The 25,641-nt window shown below is 40.5% G+C and overlaps 1 protein-coding gene across 10 annotated transcripts in view; it reads right to left on the bottom strand.

Annotated features, from left to right (window-relative positions):
* Positions 1–25,641, bottom strand: part of Atf-2 (Activating transcription factor-2) — a 102,295-nt gene that overhangs the window by 27,405 nt on the left and 49,249 nt on the right. For all 10 annotated transcript variants that reach the window (XM_076182114.1, XM_076182111.1, XM_076182112.1 and 7 more), the window contains exons 9-13: positions 22,157–22,294; positions 21,153–21,265; positions 20,846–21,033; positions 20,233–20,507; positions 13,419–13,535 (exon numbers count right to left, since the gene is read on the bottom strand). In XM_076182114.1, coding sequence (XP_076038229.1) covers positions 13,419–13,535; positions 20,233–20,507; positions 20,846–21,033; positions 21,153–21,265; positions 22,157–22,294 — 831 coding nt within the window. The remainder of the gene's footprint in view (positions 1–13,418; positions 13,536–20,232; positions 20,508–20,845; positions 21,034–21,152; positions 21,266–22,156; positions 22,295–25,641) is intronic.

Here is a 25,641-nt window from a genome sequence, read left to right as displayed (position 1 = left end):
CGATGTGTGCATGTGATTGTTATGTCGTCTGCGTAGGAAGAGATTTGTATTTCTGAGTTGTCTGGTGTGGGTAAGTCATGCATGTATAGATTAAATAGTGTGGGGGATAGAACTGAGCCCTGTGGTACTCCATTCTTAATGTTTCTGATGTGCGATGATTGGCCATTATATGACATGTAAGCATTCCTACCTGCCAGATAATTGGCCAGCCATCTTTTGGTGTTATTGTGCATGTCTGTGTTATATATTTTATTTGTTAGGTTGTGGCGGGGGATAGCATCAAAAGCTTTACTTATGTCTAATGTTATGAGAAGTGTTCTGTGGTGGGGCCTATCTGAATTGATGCCATCTAAAATTCTTTGTGTGAGGTTTATCAGAAGAGTGTTTGTGGAGTGTAGTGGCCTAAAACCGTGTTGTGAGTCAGCAAGGGTTATATGTGGTGTGACATGTTTAAGTATTAGGCGTTCAATGACTTTAGAGGGGGTGCAGAGAAGTGTGATTGGGCAGTGCAATGTTGGGATTGTTGGGTCTTTGTTCAGTTTTGGAATATACAAACAATGCATACGCTCAGTGTTGAATTATGCGAGTCCTGCATGGGCTCCTAATCTCAGTGAGACACACCACAACACCCTTCAAATCATACAAAACAAAGCCCTAAAAACAATTACAGGCTGCACAAATACAACACCAACAGACCATTTACACCATGAAACAAAAGTCCTCAAAGTCAAGGACCACCTCGACATGAGAGGCACACAAACACTTGCCGCAGCCACCACAAACACATCACACCCGCTACACTACATAGCAGAACACCCACACACACCAAGAAACATTAAAACAACACCCAAAGACCTTTATTACGCACAAATACTCTCTTCTCTTCCTCCACAACCACCAAATACCAGCCTCCGGAAACATATTCATAATCATATCACTCACTGCTCCATTAACACACTGAAAGACAACACACTGCTGCATGCCAGACCCCCTGATATCCACCCTTCTGAATCCTCTCTCCCACGAAAGGACAGAGTCCACTTGGCCAGACTGCGATGCGGCCACCACCCAGCACTTCTAAGCTACCAGAAGAGGCTGGATGACCGCATTGTGAACAGCTGCCCAGGATGTAACACTTCACCCCATACCATACAACACATAATGGAAGACTGCATTATACACAATCATGCACGCAAACAACACAACATACACTCTATAAAGGATTTGTGGGAAAACCCAGTTTCGGCTGTAGCATTCCTTGGGGAGACGGGACTGCTCGGACAGACAGTCTAGGGAACGACAACAACAACAACTCACCCCTATTTTCTGTTTTCTCCCTTCTTTCCTCAACAGACCCTCTTTCCCAATGCCCCTTTTACCCCATCCATCCATATCATCCTTGGTTGCCCCCTCATTTCACTCCTTCCACCTCTGCCTTCCACACCTCTTTTACTAATCTTTCTTCACTCATTCTTTCCATGTGTCCAAACCATCCCAATACTCTTTCATCAACCCTACCTCACAACTCCCTTTCTACCCCATCTCTCCTCCTCCCCTCCTCATTTCTCACTCTATAAATCCTAGTAACCCCTAACATACTTCTCAGGAATTTAATCTCAAACACATTTAAACTCTTCCTTTCATATGTTCCATGTTTCTGCCCTACAATGTGCTGTCAGCACAATCACTCCTTCATAGAATAGGAAGACTAATGTACCACAAAACAAATTTTGATAAAAAAAAAAAAAAAAAAAAAAAATGCAACGCAAACTGGGAAAAAATTCTAAATGAAGAAACAGGGATGGTAGAGAAATTCTCCTCCTCACCTCCTTGTTTTTCACTCTAGTAATCCCTATCATACTTCTCAGGCATATCATCTCAAACACATTTAAACTCTTCCTCTCTTTTGTTCCATGTTTCTGCCCCATACAGTGGCACAATCACCCCATCATACAATCTCCTCTTAGCATCCATTCCCACATGTCTATTTCTCATTACACTTTAATCTCCCAAGGCATTTACTTTTCTCAATCTACATTCTACCTCCACTTCCACTCCTTCCATTCCATTCCCACCACAGCACATTTAACCACTTCATTGCAATTCAAATTCTTGTGCACGTCATCAGCTACCATATGTAACTTGCATCATACTACTCACATAAAATATAAAGTCACTGCTGTATTACTCATTCTCTTTTACTATGAGTATTATATAATAAACACAGAAAATGTGATCAAACCAGTTCACATACAGTACTCTGGGGATAACACATGTACAAATACAACAAAAATATATAATCAAGACGCTGATGCAGCATCCTTGTGTACCCACTCACACCTCATGACACCTATGTAGGTGTCATCATACAGATGTGGTTAATTACACACAACAGAAAATAAGTGCAAAATAGATTAACTGATCCATGCTTACTACAACAGGTATTACCTGAGAGCCATGGGTCTCCTGCAAGAGACCTGGGGCAAAGGACTGACTGATGAAGGTAATGAATCCATAGATTCACAGTCAATACAAGGGACATTAATGGCACCACCACATAGTATTCTTTAATGTTCTGAGGCAAAGCTCTTCATACAGAGAAATGCTGAGCCATTTTTTAACTTTTACTATTCCTAGTTTCTATTTTTCTTAGATCTCCTTTACCACTCCCTGAACTCTGTCGTTTCTTTTCTCATGCTCTTGTGGCAAGGTGAAAAGAATACCACCATAATGCTCCCATGTGTCATGAGAAGTGACTAATTGAAGAACAGCAAGGAGACTGGGGCTTCCATTTTCTATATTTTTCTTCCATAAAAAAGTCATGGCATGTCTTGACTAGACCAACCTACTCATAAGTGGAAAAGGCCATTGGTACATATGTACAAGAAAAGTCCAAAACATGTTATAAAATGTCTATATCTATGAGATTCCACACAACTTTTTTCCAAGTTTTCAAGTAAGTTGTTATTAGTTCTTGGAGTAATGATCATTAACAATCTTAAATTGCACTTCCCTTACATACAATTCCTGTATTTACCTAGTTGTATTTTATGGGATGGGGAGCTAAACTCATGGTGACCTGTTTTTGTATCTCACAAGATCAAGTTTGTTCTTAAATTCTTGTTTTGTGTTCTGTACCGTATTCTTTTTTATTAATTTAATACATGAAAAACAAATACAAGTCTTTTGTCCTATATACAGATAATTTTGCAATCCTCACCCAGACATCACTCCCAAACATAATGGCATAATTATTGCTCCATTCCTTCCTTTCACTGTTTCCCCTGATAACCATTTATTCCTCCATATTGCTCTCAAAGCAACTTCTACTTTCTTCCCCTCCCTCATTCAACGACCCATCTCTTTAAGAGAGCGTCACCAGTGATCATTAAAAAAATTCTGGTAAATGAGCAAATTTTAGGTAAACATTTCAAAAGAATCTCTATGATGGTGGCAACACTCATACAAAGTTATACAACTGTATTTCATTTCTATTTTTTTATACAGAATAAAATAGATAAAATATTGGCAACCTCTGGCAACCCCATTGCATAAAAAACATTCTGTATATTGAAATAGTGTCAACATTTCTTTAGCTATTTTGTTTTTTGCTACAGAATTGTGTTTATGGAGATATTTGGCAACTCCTCCCACCAGCATACCCCACAAAGACAGTGGACAGGGCACCAGTACTCTTGAAAAGGTCAAAGAAAGGTGACATCACTCCTGCCGCTCTAACCATACCCAACAATTTTGATTCCTTGCCATGTATTGTTGCTGTGATCATGGAAAAATTAACAAGAAACAAGAGAGTGAAGCAGCAGAATATAGAGAGGGCCCATGAGTGCCAGAAATAGAATCAAGAAGAAAAAAAAAAAAAAGAGGAGAAAAGCAGCACAGCTGTGCCCAGCACTCCACAAACATTTACTAGCCATTTACTAGCCACCATACACCTCCTCCACCAACATCACACCACTCACCCTCACACCTCATCAGCAAAGAAGAGGAAATTGGAGATTTGCTATACATCACAACCATCAAACAAATGGTTGCGAAAAATGGTCACAAAAATTTAAAATCCCCCGTCCTGTAAAGTTTATGTTTTTGTTCTTTCTGTTGTAATATCTTCAGTTGTTCTTTATGGATCTTTTTTTTCCCATTTGAAAGAAAACATCATGCTCTTTATTTTCTATAGTAAAAAATAAGATAAATTTGAATTAAAGAAAAAAAAAATTATGAAACCTGAATTTTGCAGCATTTTTTAATTATTCAGAAAAAAAAATATATATATATATATATATATATCAAAGGTATTAGTTTGAACAAAAAGTATTCAATAAGATTTGTTCCCCAGACTCTAAGCTTTTATTTCATACCAAGCTGAATGATGTGGAAGGATTTTCCGTTGAGTAATTAAGAGCTTCACTAGAGCTCACTATATCTTCATTAAATATTTACTATGCCTTATAGATACATGGGAGGAACACAGTACCTCGAGGAATTACACAATAATGTAAGGGGTATTTATACCTATATTCATTAAACACATATTTGAAAAAAAAAATTCACCTACTCTATAAAGCGATGCGACACTCCCTTCAGAAAACAAGAGAAAAATATAATGTGGAAGCAGTGGAAAAGATCCTCAAGTTCTATACAGTTATATAATCTGATTAATCCTGTAAAACTCATGAAGGTACAAGGAATCCTTGATATAAGACAGTCTTGACTTCTGCTGATTTGTGGTTATGACACTGGCAGTGCTTGGAAGTGCCATTTTGGATTACTATTTCTCATTCCCTCTCTTGTTTATGTTGCTTTTTTGGGGGAATATTTTGCCTTTCATTATTGTTCCTAAATGTATGGCACACTTCTCATAGCAGTGCAATGAAGAAAAGGAAAGCAATCACCATGGAAAGTGCTTACTTAAACTGGTTACAACCTACACCAAAAATTAGTTTACAATATTGCATAGGAACAGAATTTCTTTGTAACTCAAGGACACCCTGTATATAAAATGACTCACCTTTACTATAATTCTTTGGTAGTACATAGTTAAAGCCATTTACTTATACTGTATCTCTCTTTTAATCATGATAGAGGAAGATATTCTTTTTCATATACACACACCACACTGGCAGTCAAACAAATCAAATGTGCCTGAGAATGCTCCTTGAGCTAACACTAAATATAGCGATTCAGACAAAAAAGTGGTGCAATACCTGGTTGTAAAAATATGGAAGGGGAGCGATAACGAGTGGCAGAACCGTGATGCAAAGTGATCAAGTTTAGTACATACATATACCAAAGGCTTTTTTCCCTTTACAAGGGAGGTAGCCAAAAAACAATGGCATAAAAAACACTCCCACTCATTCCATCCCTACCACACTCCCCTCCCATCCACCCTCTTATCTTGGCACCTCCTGGATGACGGGTCATTCCTGCATCTTGTCCACTGACCTGTGTCAGAAGCAGTGTCACAAGACAGAGCACATCCACAGCAAGGCCGCTTCACCCACCCCCCTCTCTGTCCCTTCATGCAGAAAAGGAGAAGACAGGGAGAAATCCCTTTGGGCTGCATAAAAAAAAATTCTCACACATACTCTTCACCCCCATTCCCCATCCATTCCACCTCATGGATCACATCATTATCCATATATAACCATTGTCCATTCACCCATCTTCTGTCCTCTCCCATCCTTCCTCAACAGACATTAACCTCTTCCCCAAAGCCCCTTTTACCCCATCCATCCATCTCATCCTAGGTTGCCCCCTCAGGTTCACTCCTTCCACATCGGTCTTCCACACCTCTTTTACTAGTCTTTCTTCCCTCATTCTTTCCATATGTCCAAACCATCCCAATACTCTTTCATCCACCCTATCTCCCAACTCCCTTTCCACCCCCATTCCCCTCCTCACCTCATTTCTCACTCTGTCCAGCCTAGTAACCCCTATCATACTTCTCAGACACCTCATCTCAAACACATTCAAACTCCTTTCTTCCTCTCTTATGTTCCATGTTTCTGCCCCATACAGTGCTGTCAGCACAATCACTCCTTCATACAATCTCCTCTTAGCATCGATTCCCAGATGTCTATTTCTCATTACACTTTTTAATCCACCAAGTCATTTACTCGCTTCTCTCATTCTACATTCTACCTCCACCCCAACTCCTCCCTTTCCTGCCACATTCGCACCCAAGTATCTAAAACTATCCACTTCCTCCAGTCTCTCACCCTTAATGCTCACTTCCAGCCTGCTGTCACTCTCTCCCCTCATACATCTCATCACCTTACTTTTACCCACATTTATCTAAGATGAAGAAATGGTAAGGAAAATACTAGTCACACTGATAAAGCCTAAATTGGAGTATGCAGCGACACTATGGTCACCCAGTACTAAAAATATAAGGAAAATTGAGAGAATCCAGAGAGTAACTATTAAGATGGCCCCAGCACTATCAAAACTGTCATATTAAGAAAGACTGTCAAAACTAGAACTACCAATTCTGGCACAAAGAAGAGAAAGAGGTGACTTGTTGACCATCTACAGAATTATGAGAGGTGTGGAAATCCTTTATAGTGATGACTTACTAAACTGGGATAAGAGAAACAAAAAATGACATAGAAACTAAAAAAGGACAGTTATAGAAGAGACCTTGGAGAGAAAAAAAAAAAAAAAAGCTTTCCCCACAGAGTGGTGGATGTATTAATCTACCATATTTTACGGCTTGCAAGACGCTGCATCTTGAAAGATGCACCCTAATATTTGAGAGAAATTTCTAAGAAAAAAAAAAAGAAGTCATTCTCATACAAGAACACATTCACCATATACCCGACCACTGAACACAAAAACATTGCGAAATCACTTGTCCGATTTTGTTTGTATGGCGATGATACTAGTCGGTGATTAGTAAATATACTATACATTTTTCATTGTCCAAGGGTGGTTTTATTTTCATAAAAATAAACAAAAAATGTCAAAAATATGCATGTAGACATATAAAACTCAACTGCCGAATAATTTTTTCGGTAGGCGGTGGTCCAAAGTGTCTTTCTGCTGCTCTTTTACAGTGTTCTTTGGCATATCGTGCAACTTGTAGCTTGTATGCGATAGTATAACTAAACCGTTTTGATGAACTAGCCATGGGTGATAATTTCCAGGACAAAAAATCTTGTGACACGTGTAATAGCCTGGTGGTAACTGATAAAGGCACCTGCCTTGTGCGTGCGTTCGTGTGTATGTGTGTTGCTATAAGACGAGGGAACGGCCCGTTTTCTCCACACGCCGAGTAGGCTCCAGGAAAAATTATGGTATTGGAAATACTTGTAACAGCTAAGTACTGAGTTTACATCATATATAAGGTTGAATTAAATAGTACTTAAGCTAACATCATAGTGTAATGACTCAACATACAAATCCAGGTCGCTATCGGTCAAGTGTCCAAGCTCACTTGAGCCTGGGTGTTGCCTTACAATACAACATTCGTCTTGGAAGATGCACTAGCATTTTTCAGGGTATTTTTTAGGGAAAAAAAGTGTGTCTTGTAAGCCATAAAATACGGTAGTTATATTTTTCAGAAGAGCTATGCTCGTAGTGACCTATAGTTGTATCTTTCCGCATCCAGTTCTTTCTTAAAATCATGTATAGTTTTAGCACTCACCGTTTCCTCTTTCAATTTGTACCATGTATATATTACTCCGTGTAGATTTTTTTTTTTTTTCAGATCTCTTCTGTAACTGTCTTAAGTTTCTTCTCATGTCCTCTTGTATTTCTTCTGTCCCATTTTAGTAGGTCATCCCTATCAAGGATTTCCATCCCTTTCATAATTCTGTAGATGGTTATCAAATCTCCTCTTTCTTTTCTTTGTTCTAGAGTCGATAAGTTTAGTTTGTCCAATCTTTGTATGTCAACTTGCAAAGTGTTGGTGCCATCTTTGTCATTGCTCTTTGAATTCTTTCTAGTTCATGTTTTTTTTTTGTACTAGGTGTCCACAGGGATGTTGCATATTCCAATTTTGGTCTTACCAATATAACTAGTATTTTCTTTACCATTTCCTCATCCATGTAGTCATGGCCACTTTCATTGATCGTATTAAGTTGTAAGTTTCTCCAACTATTTTGTTTACATGTTTGTCTGGTGTCATGTCGTTTGAGATCATTACTCCTAGATCTCTTTCTGAATTTACTTTTGTAACTTCCTTTGTACCAATTTTATATTGACCCGATATTCTATTTTTGCTTTTTCCAAACTCAATTATACTACATTTCTTAATGTTGAAATTCACTTTGTTCTTTATTCTCCATTCCCAGACTTTGTTCAGGTCTTCTTGAAAAGATTTGCAATCTTCTTCTGTACTTACTCTCTTCAATAGTTTCACATCACCTGCAAAGAATTTCATAAAACATTCCACGCCTTCATCCATGTCATTTATATAAACAGCAAACATTATCAGAGCCAATACAGAGCCTTGGGGTACTTTGCTTATCATATCTACCCAATTTGAGTTCTTTTCTCTAAGTACCACCCTCATTTTCCTTCCGTTCAAGAAGTCTTTCATCCCTTCCAATAATTTTCCTTGTATTCCACCTATTGTTTCAATTTTTCTTAGTAGCTTTTTGTGTGGTACTTTGTCAAAACTTGAATTGTAAGAGGCGAGAAAAATGGGATTGGGATTGGACTAGGCATCCTTCTCCTTGTAGCCCCACAGGGGACATTCCTAAAAAAGGTACGGGCATAAGAGGGTCTAGGAGTTTTCCAACCAGTATCCAAAGGATTGGGTCTTTTAATGTGTGTGGATGTAGTACAGATGAGAGTAAAAGGGAAATGATAGGCAGTATGTTTGTGAGAATGAAGATGGATGTGTTGGCTTTGAGTAAAAAGAAGTTGAGAGGGAGGGGCAAGTGTGAGTTTGGGAGTGTAGTTGGGAGGTTCTCAGGAGTGAAGTGAGGGCAAGGGAGGTAAGGGGTGGCTATACTAGTAAGTGAAGAGTTAGGTAAACTTGTAGTGGAGTGGGAGGAGGTTTCTTCAAGGTTAATGTGGATGAATGTGAAACTGGGGAAGGAGATGTGGGTTTTTGTAAGTGCATATGGGCCTGGTAGTGCAAAGACTGTAGAAGAAAAGGAGGCTTTTAGGAAAGATTTAAACGAGTGCCTAGAGAGATTAGGGAGAAATGTCAAAGTAGTACTATTGGGAGACCTTAATGCTAGGGTAGGAAATGAACCAATAGATGGAGTGGTTGGGAAGTGTGGAGTTCCAGGAAAGAATCACAGTGGAGAGTTGATGGTGATGTGTCTAGAGAGTTCATGATAGCAAATACAGTGTTTAGGAAGAAAGTCAAGCATAAGTGCACATGGGAGAGGGTGGTGGATGGAAGGGTGGCAGATAGAGCATTAATGGACTATGTAGTGGTAGATAGGAGTATAATAGGAAGAGTTAAGGATGTACATGTTCTAAGGGGAGAGAGTGGGGGGATATCAGATAATTTTCTGGTGGAAGGTACATTGAGAGCGGAGGATAGACGGAGAATGAAGAAAAGGACAAAAGGTAGGGAAGTGCTTAGAGTGAACTCTTTAAATGAGAAAGAAAAGAAGTAGTAGAAGAAGAAGCTGAGGAGTGGGAGTGAAGGATAGAGTACAACTAGGAGTGGAGGAGGAATGGGGATGGTTCAAGGAGGGCATCACAAGGTGTGCAAAGATGGTGTCTGGAACAAAATGAGAAGGTTGTAGAAGAGAAGTGTGTTCACAGATTGATTACAAAATAGGATGAGGGAGTCATATGAGAGGTACAAAGAAAAGAGAAGAGCAGTAAAGCACAAGATAAAGGAGGTAAAGAGGAGAGCAGATGTGAAATGGGGTAAGAGTATGACAAAATTTTGAAAGTAAAAAAAAAGATGTTTTGGAAAGAAATTAGGAGAGGAAGAGGAGGTGAATCAAGTAGAGAAGACAAGGTAAAAGGTGCAGATGGAGAGATGATAATGGAAGAGAAGGTAGTAAGAGGAAGGTGGGCAGAGTAATTTTGGGAGTTGCTAATGTGGAGGATAGAGAGGGAAAGGTAATTGCAGTGGTAAATGCTAAGAAAATGACAGTGATGACTGGGGAAAATGGAGGAGATATAAGGAAGGATGAAGTGAAGGCAGTTGTTAAGATGATGAGAGCAGGTAAGGCACCTGGTCTGGATGGATGTCATGCAGAATGTCTGAAAATTGGAGGTACAGTGATGGTGGACTGGCTGGTGAGGTTATTTAATATTTGTTTAAGAGAGGGTAGAGTGCTGGAGGACTGGAGGAGTGCCTGAATAGTTCCACTTTACAAGGGAAAAGGGGACAAGTGTGAGTGTAGTAGTTTCAGAGGGATTAGCTTGTTAAGTGTAGTTGGGAAGGCTTATGGGAGGATCTTGATTGAGAGGATTAGGAGAGAAACAGAGGGAGTAATTGGGGAGGAACAGTGTGGATTTAGGACGGGTAGAGGTTGTGTAGATCAGATTTTGTGGTAAGACAGATATGTGAGAAAGCTATAGGAAAGGGGAAGGATGTTTTTTGGGCTTTTATGGATTTGGAAAAGGCTTATGCTAGGGTAGACAGGAAGGCACTGTGGGAGGTATTCCAGATATACAGAATAGGAAGAAAGCTTTTTGAAGCTGTCAAGAGTTTTTATGAGAGTAGTAGAGCATGTGTCAGGATTAGAAATGGAGAGAATGAGTGGTTTGAGGTAAAGGTGGGACTTCGTCAGGGATGTTATATCACCCTGGCTGTTCAATTTATACATGGATGGGGTGGTGCGAGAGGTAAATGCAAGGGTGGTGGGTCAGGGATTGGAGATGGTTAAAGAAAATGGAGAAAAGTGGGAGATAAGCCAGCTGTTGTTTGCGAATAACACTGTGCTTGTGGCAGGATCAGAAGAGGGATTGAAGAAGTTAGTGACAGAGTTTGGAAAAGTGTGTGAAAGAAGGAAGTTGAAGATAAATGTGGGTAAAAGTAAGGTGATGAGATGTACACGGGGTGAAAGTGGCAGCAGACTTATTAAGGGAGAGCAAGTGGAGGAAGTGGATAGTTTTAGATACTTGGGTGCAAACGTGGCAGGAAAGGGAGGAGTGGGGGTGGAGGTAGAATGTAGAATGAGAGAAGCGAGTAAATGCCTTGGTGGATTAAAAAGTGTAATGAGGAATAGACATTTCGGTATGGATGCTAAGAGAAGATTATATGAAGGAGTGATTGTACCAACAGCACTGTACGGGGCAGAAACATGGAACATAAGAGAGAAAGAGAGGAGTTTGAATGTGTTTGAGATGAAGTGTCTGAGAAGTATGATAGGGGTGAGAAATGAGGAGGTGAGGATGAGAATGGGGGTGGAAAGGGAGTTGGGAGATAGGGTTGATGAAAGAGTATTAGGATGGTTTGGATACATGGAGAGAATGAGTGAAGAAAGACTAGTAAAAGAGGTGTGGAAGACTGATGTGGAAGGAGTGAACATGAGGTAGCGACCTAGGATGAGATGGATGGACGGGGTAATAGGGGCTTTGGGGAAAAGGGGGATGTCTGTTGAGGAAGGATGGGAAATGACACAAAACAGGGTTTTAATGGACAATGGTTGTATATGGATGATGTGATCCATTAGGTGGAATGGGGGGGAGAAGGAGTATATGTGAGAAAATTTTTGATGCAGCCCAAAGGAATTTCTCCCTGTCTTCTCCTTTTCTGCATGATGGGATGGAGAGGGGGGTTGCCGATTTAATGAAGTAGCCTTGCTGTGGATGTGCTGTGTCTTGTGACACTGCTTCTGACATAGGGTAGTGGACAAGATGCAGGGATGACCCGTCATCCAGGAGGTGCCAAGATAAGAGGGAGGGAAGAGGGTGGAAGGGAGTGGAATGTGGTAGGGATGGAATGGGTGGGAGTGGTTTTTATGCCTTTGCTTTTTGGCTACCTCCCTAGTAAGGGGAAAAAAGCCGTTGGTATATGTATGTACATACATACAAAAACCAAAGGCTTTTTTCCCTTTACAAGGGAGGTAGCCAAAAAGAAAAAGGCATATAAACCATTCCCACCCATTCCATCCCTAAATACACTCCACTCCCCTCCACCCTCTTCCCTCCCTCTTATCTTGGCACCTCCTGGATGACGGGTCATCCCTCCACCTTGTCCACTGCCCTGGGTCAGAGGCAGTGTCTCAAGTCACAGCACATCCACAACAAGGCTGCTTCGTTAGATTGGCGACCCCCCCTCTCCGTCCACCCATGCATAAAAGGAGAAGACGGGAAGAAATCCCTTCGCGCTGCGTCAAATTTTGCTCACACATAAAACTTCACCCCCCATCACCACCCATTCCAACTCATGCATCACAGCATCATCCATCATCTTTCACTAGGGGGATTTTTCTCTGTCCTTCATCCCAATTTTGTGTACTTTCAACTATGAATACAGATTTAAAATGTTCATAATTTCAGCCATTTCTACATCTTCTATATATTCATTATACCCTTGTTTATCTTTTAGTTTCCCATTCACATAGCTGTAGAATAGTTTAGGTTGGTCCTTGCATTTGTCTATTGGTGAGGATCTGTTTTTACATGACTGGTGGTAAGGAGAATAGAACAGTACTTGCTGACTGTTAGTTCTCCATAAAAAAGTGGAGGAAAGATAGGTGAAGCTAATATGAAGCTAATACATACCTTTGACCTGGTCCAGAATGAAGCCTCCAAATTGAACTAAGGGTACAGACATGATCTGAAGACAAGCAGCAGGCTCCCATCACTCCTATTCCTAACTGCATCTTCTAAACTTTACCAAACAAAATAATCAATTCACTGGTCACCCAGTACTAAAAAAGAATATAAGGAAACTAGAAGGAATACAGGAGGTGCTAAGATAAGAGGGAGGGTGGAGGGGTGTGGAGTGTATTCAGGGATGGAATGGGTGGGAATGATTTTATGCCTTTTCCTTTTTGGCTACCTCCCTTGTAAGGGGGAAAAGCCTTGGTATATGTATGTAGAAAGAATACAGAGAGCAATGACAAAGTTGGCACCAGCTCTTTCCAAATTAACATACAAAGATTATTCAAATTGGAACTACCAACACTGGAGCAGAGAAGAGAAAGAGGTGATCTACTGACTATATTTAGAATCAAGAAAGGAATGGAAATCCTTGATAGGAATGATTTACTAAAAAATGACAATGGAAAAACAAGAGGTCATGAAAAGAAACTCAAACAGGATAACTATAGAAGAGATCAGAAAAAGAATAGCTTCCCACACAGAGTACTGGATACCTGGAATAACTTAGATCAAGAAACAGTGTGTTCAAATACTATTCAAGATTTTAAGAAAAAAAATAATTCTGAAAGATACAAAGACTGGTCACCACAAGCATAGCTCCCTTCCCGTATAATACAACTAGGTAAATACAACTAAACTCTACTCACTTGTGACTGATGAGCAAGGGTGTCTGCACGAGCTAGAATATGGCGAGGCTGACTGGTGGTTATCAGGTTGCTGGACAGGTTCAAGGCTTGTGCTCCAGACGAAGGGGATGCAACCATCTGCAAGTGGTGAACCATTTGGTTATTAACTTCTTCAATATGAATCAAATTCTCATGGGCAGCATTAACTGCCTGGTGTACAATGATTTGATAATGCACCACAATACTCTTATTACAAAATATGAATTTACAGCTGCATTACTTGTTCTCTTTCATTCTGAACATTAAAAACCACAGAAAACATGATCAAGCTACTTTACAGAATATGGGGGTCACTCAGCTACAAAATATAATCAAAATGCCAATGCATCCTCATATATCGACTCATGCCTCATGATGCCTATGTAGGTGTCATTGTATGGGAGGAGTTAAATGAGGTAATTACCTAGTTGTATCTTACAGGAGGGGAGCTACACTCATGGTGTCCCATCTCTGTATCTCACCATATCTAATTTGCTCTTAAATTCATGTATTGTTTTTGCACACACTATTGTTTCCTCTAGTATGTTCCATACATTCACCACTCTATGGGGAAAGCTGTTCTTTTTCAGGTCTCTTCTATAACTGTCCTTTTTGAGCTCCTTCCCATATCCTCTTGTGTTTCTCTTATCCCAATTTAGTAAGTCTTCTCTATCAAGGACTTCTATACCTCTCATAATTCTGTAGATGATCAACAAGTCACCTTATTCTCTTCTTTGTTCTAGAGTTGGTAGTTCTAGTTTTGACAATTTGTCTTCATATGACAGTTTTGATAGTGTTGGGGCCATCTTCATAGTTGCTCTCTAGATTCTCTCAATTTTTCTTATATTCTTTTTAGTACTGAGTGACCACAGTGTCGCTGCATACTCCAATTTTGACCTTATCAGTGTGACTGGTATTTTCTTTACCATTTCACCTACTTTGGTGGAATTCTGCATTGTGTTGAGACACTATTATGTGCAAAGTTTAACCCCTTCCATACGGTGCCGCACACGTAGGCGTCATGGGGAGCGAGTGTATTCGCGAGGCTGCCATATCGGAGTCTTGATTATATTTATTGTAGTCGCCCCTCCATAATGACATTCTTTCTAATTCTTTTGTAATCGCATTTTCTATGGTTATCAAAATTCACGGGTGAAGAGAGAACGATCGATATAAGCGGTGACTATATTTTATGATGCGAGTATTATTACGACACGTCGTACGGCTGGCATTGGCTGCTGCCACCGAGATCTAAGTCCATGACGCCTACGTGTGCGGCACCGTATGGAAGGGGTTAAGGAGGATTGGTTAATATTTAGTGGTGGCGGAATGACTTTAAAGTTTTCTATCTCTTCCTACAGGTCATGGCTACCCAAAAAAAGAGTGAGATTTGGTTAGTCGGACATAGCATCAAGTGCACAACTGGTGCCAAGCTCCCAAGCCGAGAAGATACCCTCTGCCTCTTTTTCTTCTATCACAAGGATCAAAAGAAAACCGTTCCTGACAGTGCTGTGGAGGTGGCCAAGGAATTTTTGGACTTCTGGCTCCGAGCCCGGATTCTGGTGATGGCAGAAACAAGCATTTGGAGAAAGATTGTTTCCTTTCTTGAAGAGGGGAAGGTTCTGCAGAAGAGCAAGTGGAATACAGGAATCAAGTCCCGGGAGAAGCAGAAAACATTTGAAGAAAGTCTCCCAGACCTTCTGGACATGGCCCACGCTGATGTGCTTGCCCTGATGACCATCAAGGAGTACAAGGACTTCCTCATGGCACAGCGGGAGAAGGGGAGACAGGGTTCCATGGCGGGGCATGAAAAGAAGTTGGAAGCTGTGGTCCGTCAACGAGAGAGAACTGCTGCATGTGGTGGATGTGAACAGTCGGCGATGGCAGAGTAGACCATGGAATTGGAATCCTCGTCGTCCGCATTCTCCAGTCCAGTCCGTCCCTCATCGCCCTCCTCATCTGGTGAGGAAGTAGCCTCACTGCTCAAGCAAGTGAGAATGCGGGGGACCAAGACGATCACGTCCCCTGATCTAGTGGGTGCACTGGATCGGATGGGGGCCAGCAGCTGTCAGGCTCTTTGAATCACAGCTGCAACGGCAAGTAGATTGGGCCATGATCCCCAGGAACTCGTCCTCAACCCAGAGTCCATCCAAAGGCAAGAGCCAAGTACCGGGCGTCACTGGCAGGAGAAATCAAGGAGGCATTCAGTCTGCAGACTCCCCTCACTGTCCACTAAGATGGTAAAATCGTCTCTCAAGATGACGGATCTTGGGCCGACCAGCTCACCATCATTGTCACCGGTAAAGGTGTGGAGAAACTCTTGGGTGTTCCAAAGCTGTGTGCGGGGACGGGCGAGGCTGCTGCCACAGCTGTCTTTGAGTGTCTGGAAGACTGGGGAATCAGTGATCGCGTCATAGGGATGTGCTTCGACACCACCAGTGCAAACACTGGCGATGTCAACGGAGCCTGCACCTTACTGCAGGAAAAGATGGAGCAGCCCCTATTCTCATTTGCCTGCCGTCACCACGTGCATGAACTTCTAGTTGAAAAGGCTTTTGCCTCATGCTTGGGACCCTCTTCTGGCCCTGAGATCAACATCTTTTCACGAATCAAGGAGTACTGGCAGTTCATCGATCGTTCGGCAATCCAGCCTCTTTCCAAACTCCCCCTAGACCTTGGCTGCCAAGAGGGAAGCCATCATCGAATCCCTGAATGATATCATGATCCAGAAGCAGCCCCAAGAAAACTACAGGGAACTGGCAGAGCTCACTATCACCTTCCTTGGAGGTGCTCTTCCCAAGATGACGATCCCGTGCCCTGGTGCTCTCCACCGAGCGCGGTGGATGGCACGCATAATCTACTCCCTGAAGATGTTGCTGTTCAGAGAGATCACCAGCTTGGTCACGCCAGGGGAGATCACAGGCCTCAAGCGCTTCTCCTTCTTCATCTCTGAGGTCTACATCATCCGCTGGTTCGAGTCCACACTCCCCACCTACGCCCCAGCCAATGATCTCCAACTCGGAAAGGACCTCCTGGAATACCATGATTCTCCTCTTGGAAAGGCATGCTTCAAGGTACTGAACCGTCATTTCTGGTATCTGAGTGAACACCTGATCGGCCTGTCCCTCTTCGACCCATGGCTCTCTCCCTCTACCAAACAAGCCATTACCCAAGCCATCCTGCACCGAGAAGGAGCAGAGAAAGCCCCCAAACATATCAATATTCCAGAAGAGAGTGTAACAACAGCAATGCTGTCTTCATTTGCCTCTAAGAGGTCTCAAAGCCTCCTGGATATTCTCAGTATCTTGCCGGACTTCCTTTCCACAAATCCACGAAAGTGGGAAGAGCAGATGTTCGGTGATGCCTGCCACCTCATAGAAGGAATGCATGTGGCCAATGACCCGGCAGAGCGAGGGGTGGTGCTGATGCAAACATTCAATCTTTGCCCGACGAAAGACAAGGAACAGCGCCAATTCCTCCTCCAGGTCACTGAAGACCACCGCCGCCACCAGCCCAGTACCTCCTACAAGGAGACCCTCCCCCGGCCAGCATGATGACAATGAGTGGAGTGGTCTCCCATGATAACCCCCTACCGAGGGGCTAATACTGTGTGTGCGCAGTGCAGGGGGACAAGCGGGCTGCTGGGTGAAGGAAAATTTTGCCAAAAAAAGGCAGAATATTTCCATGAAGCACTTGAAAAGAGAACTTCCCTTACATAGCTGAAGGTAGAATTACAAAATTGTCATCTGCCACCCCTAAATATCACCCAACCATGCTGAAAATTTGCATGCAGTAGTTCCTCAGTATAATGCAGAATCCCCATAAAGTATGATAAAAAATTCTAACTTTTGATTTTTATTGGCACCCTATTCCTCCAGTCTCTCTCACTGGTCATTACTTCAGCCATTTCTACATCTTCTACTGATTCTTTGTTACCCTCATGCAGTTTCACTATTTCATGTTTGTCTTTTAGTTTATCTTTTACATATCTGTAAAATAGTTTAGGTTGGTCTTCGCATTATATATTTTTTTAGTTAGTTTTTTCCTCTCTACGTATATCTACACATTCATTTCTCAGTTTGATGTATGTTTGCCATTAGTCACTTTTTTGTCTTTTTTCCATTTTCTCCAGGCTTGGTCTCTTCTCTGTTTAGCATCACTACACTTTTTATTATACCAACACTTTATGTTTGTTGTTTCTGCTTAAGTACATGTTTAATTGTTCCCTCCTTATATATTTCTTTAAAAATGTTCCATTTCTCTTCCATCTTTGTTTCATTATTTGCAAATTTTTCCCAACTAGCGTTTTGAATTCTTTTTCTAAGTTTTACAAAGTCAGTTTTGTTGTACATTAATCTTCCTTCTCTGTGTTTCTCATTTCTTCTCACATTTTGTTCTTTAGCTTGAACTCTATTAGTATGTGGCCACTCTTCCCAATTGGTGTTTTATAATTTATTTTGTCAACAGTTTCAGGCTCAGAAGTGAATATCAAGTCATGTCTCGATAGTTCTTCATTGTGTCTATATCTAATGTTTTCTTTGACCCATTCAGTCAATGTATAATCAATGGTCAGACCCAGTAGGATGTTGCCCCAGAGTTCCCGTTTAATGTCAATTCTTCCAAATTTATTTCCTTTACGTTAAAGTCACCCATAATTACTATGTTTTCTCCATATTTCAATGTATCGGTTAATTCATTCTTTGTCTCTTCCAGTAATTTTGAGTGTTCACTGTCAGACCAAGTCTTAGTTTTAGGGGGCACATATATAACTATGAACTTTCTGCCTTTCATACTATTTTTTACTTTGTGATCAATTCTGCATTTTCTTTACCTTCTGCTATCTTTATCACATTTAAGCCCTTTTAAGTCGAAAACATAACTCCTCGCCCCTGTTTATCCATTCTATTTTTTTTTACCAAAGGTTGTATAAACCTTGTCCCACCATCCTTGACTGTATAGGACCTTTCAATTTTCTCTCCACCATTCCCATTATGTCTGGTTTCTCTATTGACAAATAGTCATTTAATTTATTCCAGAAATACCATCCATGTTTGTATCCCCTTTCAATTTTTTCCTTTCTTCTCTCTTTTTTTTTTTTTTTTTTTTATATGTTTCCATTTTTCTGATGTAATATTTTCTCAATCTCAGATCCAGCACAAAAAAAAAAAAAAAAAAAAAAAAAAAAAAAAAAAAAAAAAAAAAAAAAAAAAAAAAAAAAAAAAAAAATCAGTCTCTGATCTTTTCTCATTTTTTCTTTAGCTTAATTTCTCAGTGTCCTATCTTTATTTCCTCTTCATTCGCTTCCTTTTTTATCCACACATTTTTTAAGTTTTCACTGTTTACTAGTTTTGCCACTTTTAACCCCTTCCATATGGTGCCGCCTACGTAGGCGTCATGAGGAGCAAGTGGATTCGTGACGCTGCCATATCGGCGTCTTGATTATATTTATTGTAGTCGCCCCTGTGTTTTTACATTCTCCCAAATGTGCCCTGAATCCCATTCTCTGTGGTTTTCAAAATTCGCGGGTGAAAGAGAGAACGATCGATATAAGCGGTGACTATATTTTATGATGCGAGTATTATTACGACACGTCGTACGGCTGGCATTGGCTGCTGCCCGCGAGATTTAAGTCTGGAGTGAAGTGGTTAATAGTATTTCTTCCACTGTCATTTGAGTTTTTAGTTTAATTTTCATTGGCCTGCAGTTTTTTTTTGGGGGGAGTGTACCCATTCTATGCACGTCATTGATTTCCTTCTCTAAATTCTGTCCCTTGTCCTGAACCGCTTTCAGTATCTCCTTCGCAATTTCTTTCTCTTCTTGTTCTCTTTGGTATTTGTGTACATGTGTTTTTCTTTGATACCATAAACCACAATGCATTTCTTTTTGTCCTTGTCCATTGTGTCACCCAGTTTTCCTTTTCTTTGATCACCTTAATCACGGTTACTTTTGCATTCTCTTCTACCTGCTGCTGTACTATTTGTTTGAATGAGTTTTTTATTTTCATGTTCCTGTTTCCACTAATTTTTTATTTCATTCAGATCAGTCTCTTTGATTGATTCTTCCATCTTTTCGGTTACTGCTTAAAATTGTTCTTTTACCTCTTTCTTCAGTTCATTTTTATTTCTGACCTCATTTTTCTTTCTTTCATTTTCTCTTTAAATCATACTCAGTCCACTTTTTCTATAATTTCATTGCCTTATTATCATCTTGTTGTGTATAAGTTTGATACCTCTAATTGTAAAGCTTTATGGTCTAATTTTAAATCAATCAATTCTTCTGCCAAGTTGTTGATGTCTCGATTCCTTATTGCTCTGCTAATCCTTATATCTCTTTCCATGTCCATAGTTTTATCCATTGCTCCCCCTTCCCTACTAAAACTCGAAAATAAATCAGAATCATACCACAGTCGTCTCCGGAGTTACGTTAGTACATGTCTTCTTAGGGATCACTCCCAGTGGCAACTCCACTCCAGTCATATCCAATCCCCTCTTAGTTGGTTTGTTGATTCTTTTTTCATCATTGCTACCCTCCATTCTGTGCTAAAAACTATGATTTCCAGAACTGGTTTGGATATATTACCGGTCACACGAAAACATATTGTTACATCCCAAAAATGACAACAAGGTGTGTGTGTGTATGTGTGTGTGTGTGTGAGAGAGAGAGAGAGAGAGAGAGAGAGAGAGAGAGAGAGAGAGAGAGAGAGAGAGAGAGAGAGAGAGAGAGAGAGAGAGAGAGAGAGAGAGAGAGAGAGAGAGAGAGAGAGAGACACACACACTTTTGGAGTTTCATTACTAACCTTTCCAGCTGAAGAGGTGGAAAGTCCAATGGCCATTCCTCCCTGTGTGCAATTTGAAATGGATGATGAAGATGATGAAGATGATGATGGTGATGGAACACCAGTAGGGACGACAGCTATTGATGTGTTGGATAGATTGATTGGTGCGGAGGTATCAGTTGATGGTGATATGGATGGTAGGGAAAGAGATCTAGTGCGCTTATGGTTGTGACTAGTGGGAGGGAGCACCCTTGGGGTCAAAAGGCTTGCTTGGTTCTCACATGGTTCGCTGCCTTCTGTTGGGAAAAAAACATTTGATCAACAGAACTGGTAATAATGACACCATTTTACAAATTCTATCTCTCTTTTTTTATCCATATACATACATACATATATATATATATATATATATATATATATATATACATATATATATATATACAAATGGCTTCTTCCTCCTTATAAGGGATAGTAATTTAGTCTACCATCCAATGATATTTAACAATCTATTACTAAGTTTTCATACTCCATATACTTTTTTTTTATTATTAAATAACCATATCAATTAAAAAGGTAATATCTGTTCTGACAAATATCTTAACTATTTCAAGGCAGAATTGGATTCCTGTGTTACCTTGCATGGCAAGTGTGACAGGGCAATCTTTGTGCTGAAGCAACATTGATTTCAAAGCAGCAACTTCTGCCCGCAAGGATGACACTTCTCCCTGAAGTTTTAGGTTGATGTTATTCAACTCATCTGATTTAGCTGCTAATGTTTTAATCCACTTCTTCTTCTTTTCTCGGCACCTAATGGCAGCAGCACTGGAAAAAAATTCGGAGCTATTGCTAATTTTGTTCCACTTCAACAAAACAATTTTGTTATTCGTACGACTATCCAAGCTATATGACTATTTACAGTTTAACTAAATGAGTCTACTTACCGATTTCTCTCTAAAAACTTTTTCCTTTTAAGAGCTGGGTCCTCATCAGCTGAAGAATGTCGGCGCCGTCTTGGAGTTCCACTCATTCCACCATAATCATCCCCATACTCACTCTGACAAGGACAAAAATACATAAATGTACCAACAGATTTTTTTCCCCTTACAAGGGAGGTAGCCAAAAGCAAAGGCACAACATTCATCCCCCCTCCCTCTCTTCTTGGCTCCTTCTAGATGATGGGTCATCCCTGCATCGCCCAATGCCCTGGGTCAAAAGTCATGTAGCAAGACACAGCACATCCACAGCAAGGCAGCTTCATTTAACTGGTGACTACCCCTCTCCATCCCCTCATGCAGAAAAAGAGAAGATTGGGAGAAATCCCTTTGGGCTGCATAACACACTCTCTCAGCCCCCACCCACTCCCTTCCATGCACCACAGCATCATCCATACACAACCATTCTCCACTCACCCCCTGTCTTCTCCCTTCCTTGCTCAAAAGACATTCCACACTTTTCCAATACCCCTTTAGCCCCATCCATTCATCTCATCCTTGGTCACCCCCCTCATGTTCACTCCTTCCACACCTCTTTTACTAATCTTTCTTCACTCATTCTTTCCATGTGTCCAAACCATCCTAATACTTTCATCAACCTTATCTTCCAACTCTCTTTCCAACACTGCTCTCCTCCTCACCTCCTCATTTCTCACTCTATCCAGCCTAGTAACCTTTACCATACTTCTCAGGCATTTCATCTCAAACACATTTTAACTTTTCCTCTCTTATGTTCCATGGTAATTCATTTTTGTCCAAACATATTTCACTAAATGCACTCATGTATCAGTAAACTTTAAAATGAGATACAATGATAGATAAATTGGGAGAATGATGTAAATGCAATATACATATTTCTAACATGAACCAAAAAAGCAATACAACTTTCTTTCTCTTCTACTGCACCGATTAAAAATAGTCAATTCCATCAACAGAAGTAATATTCTTCTTACATCTACACTGCTGGTACCACTAGGGTTTCTGTTGCGAGTCATCTCAGCTATACGATCTGCTGTGTTGGCTTTCGATGCTTTGCTTGTGCCTGGCCGTGCTGCTGTGTTACTGCTTGATGCTAATACTTGCTTTAATTTCTGAAAAAAAAAAAAATAATAATAATAATAATAATAATAATAATAATAATAATAATAAAGAAAATAAAAAATAAAAACATATATATATATATATATATATATATATATATATATATATATACATATATATAAATACATACATGCTTATACCAAAATACCTCTTTCCCTTCTAGGGTGGGGTGGGGGTCAGCCCATATTTCCCTTTTACATACATATACCAACATTTTTTTTCCCTTACAAGGGAAGTAGTCAAAGACAAGAGAATATATCCACTACCATCCATTTCACCCCACATATTCCACTCCCATTCACCACCCCTTCTTCCCTCTTTTCTTGACTCCTCCAGGATGATGGGTCATCCCTGCATCTCACCCACTGCCCTGGGTCAGAAGTCAAGTAGCAAGACACAGCACATCCACAGGAAGTCCACCTCATTTAATCAGCAACCCCACCTCTCCATCCCCTCATATAGAAAAAGACAAGACAGGGAATAATCCCTTCAGGGTGCATCAAAATATCTTTCATACATAATCCATCACACTCCCATTCCTCAACCACTCCTTTCCATGCACCACAGCATCATCCATATACAACTATTCTCCATTCCCCTCTATATTCTGCCTTCTCCCATCCTTCCTCAACAGATATTCCCATCTTTCCCAATCCCCCCTTTATCCCATCTATTCATCTCATCCTTGGTCACCCACTCATGTTCACTCCATCCACCTCTGCCTTCCACACCTCTTTTACTAGTCTTTCTTCACTCATTCTTTCCATGTGTCAAAACCATCCCAATACACTTCCATCAACCTTATCTCACATTTCCCTTTTCACCTCTGCTCTCATCACCTACTCATTTCTAACTCTATCCAGCCTAGTAACCCCTATCATACTTCTCAGGAATTTCATCTCAACCACATTTAAACCCTTCCTGCCCAATACAGTGTTGTTGGCATAATCACTCCTTCATACAATCTCTTCTTAGCATCCACTCCCAAATGTTTATTTCTCATTACAATTTTTAATCCCTCAAGGCATTTACTTACTTTTCTCAATCTACACACAAACACCCTCTTTCCCACCACATTCACAACCAAGTATCTAAAACTATCCACTTCCTCCAGTCTCTCTCCCTTAATACTCACTTCCAATTTGCTGCCATCTTCTACCCTTGTACTGTATTTTTCAGACCATAAGGCACGGGCAAAATCCTTAAAATCGGCCAAAATCGGGTGGTGCGCCTTATCGTGAGGTGCGCCTTATGTGTGGCTTCAGTGCAAAAAAATGCCTCGGACAGTGACGTACTATTTTGACACGTTTTGTAGCTAGCCTGCCAACGGCGACAGTGCATAGGCCTAGCAAAAGTTACAACCAAGTTATAACCAAGATGCATGTATCTTGACAAGAAAATTGCGAAAACTTCGACAGTTTTCGAGTCCATGCCACCGCATTCATTCACGCTATCATGGCTATGACATGATAGTGTCCACAACACAGACAGCCATTTTGCATTGGTCTAATCTCGCTCCACTCCGACTGTAGTCATTTGGGTATTTTTTTTTAGTTTCGACCATGGGCGCAATATAGCAATAGAAAATTAATTATCAATTTTGTACATTAAAATGTATCAACGTAATATGCAATTTTGTGGGCGGAAATGAAAATAAAAAATACCTTGCTACAAGCAAATAAGCTAATGAACGAAGTTGGTGGCATAGGATCGAGACGCCATCTTGTCGTCTGTCAACTAACGGCCTCGGTACTTCCGACAGTACCTCGCCAGGTACATTTTCTTGAAGGAATGTTATGGAGCGAAGATACATGCATTCATTCAAGCTGCAAGAACTTTGTATACCCTGCAAGCTGAGAGAGTGGTTGAAAAGCCTGCCAATGTCTCTCACGACGACGACAACGAGGACGAGCCGAATGACATTTAATTTGCAGGTAATGATTTATTAAACACAGGTTAGGTTAGGTTAGGTTAGGTTATACGAATTTATTATCCTTTCATTTCTTCAACATCGGCATCTATCATAACAAACATGACGTACCATTCGTCCAACACGACTTTGTTACTTACGAAATCTGTTTTAGCACCTTTTTTGTTTTTTATTTTCGTTCACAAAATTGCATATTACGTTGATACATTATAATTTACAAAATTAACCCCTTCCATACAGTGCCGCATACATAGGCGGCATGAGGAGCAAGTGGATATGCGAGGCTGCCATATCGGCGTCTTGATTATATTTATTGTAGTTGCCCCTGCGTAATGACATACTCTCTAAACTGTCTTCATCACATTTTCTATGGTTATCAAAATTCACGGGTGAAAGAGAACGATCGATATAAGCGGTGACTATATTTTATGATGCGAGTATTATTACGACACATCGTACGTCTGACAGCTAATGCTGCCCGCGAGATTTTGGCCCGGAGTGAAGAGGTTAATGATTAATTTTCTATTGCTACATTGCGCCCATGGTCGAAACTAAAAATTTACCATCATTTGTAATAAATCTTGTGTTTTTAAGTGAATAGAGAATTCCGCAAATAAAACTGCTAATGTTGGTTTTATTCCCCACAATTACCGTAACGTGTTTATGTTGTTTTTTAGGGGTATTGGCAGGGCAGACCGTCCATGGAGGTGGTCTGATTTCACTGATAAAAAAAAAGATATATATAATTTATTTTTGTAATTTTGCTCAATCCCAACCGATTTTTCTCATTCAACAACGAAAATGTTCAGTTCTGAATGCACTCACATATGCATGATTATCCGATGACAAGACCAGGTGCACCTTACGGTCAGGCGCCTTATGTAAGGACAGGGAATAGCAAATTACGGGTGTGCCTTATGGTACGAAGCGCCTTATGGTCCAAAAAATACGGTACATCTCATCACCTTACTTTTACCCACATTTATCTTCAACTTTCCTATAGCTTTCTCACATATCTGTCTTACCACAAAGATCTGATCTACACAACCTCTACCCGTCCTAAATCCACACTGTTCCTCACCAATTACTCCCTCTGTTCCTCTCCTAATCCTCTCAATTAAGATCCTCCCATAAGCCTTCCCTACTACACTCAACAGGCTAATCCCTCTGAAATTACTACATTCACACTTTCCCCTTTTCCCTTGTAAAGAGGAACTATACAGGCACTACTCCAGTCCTCCGGTACTCTACCCTCTCTCCAGCAAACATTAAATAACCTCACCAACCAGTCCACCATCACTGCACCTCCCTTTTTCAGACATTCTGCATGACATCCATCCAGACCAGGGAAGGATGTTTTTTGGGCTTTCATGGATCTGGAAAAGGCTTATGATAGGGTAGACAGAA

This window comes from Oratosquilla oratoria, unplaced genomic scaffold (assembly GCF_046742065.1).
Source record: "Oratosquilla oratoria isolate Oo_2021 unplaced genomic scaffold, ASM4674206v1 SCAFFOLD50, whole genome shotgun sequence".
Classification (NCBI taxonomy): Eukaryota; Metazoa; Arthropoda; class Malacostraca; order Stomatopoda; family Squillidae; genus Oratosquilla; species Oratosquilla oratoria.
Note: the sequence above shows the minus strand (reverse complement) of the source record. Positions and strands in the feature narration are given on the sequence as shown.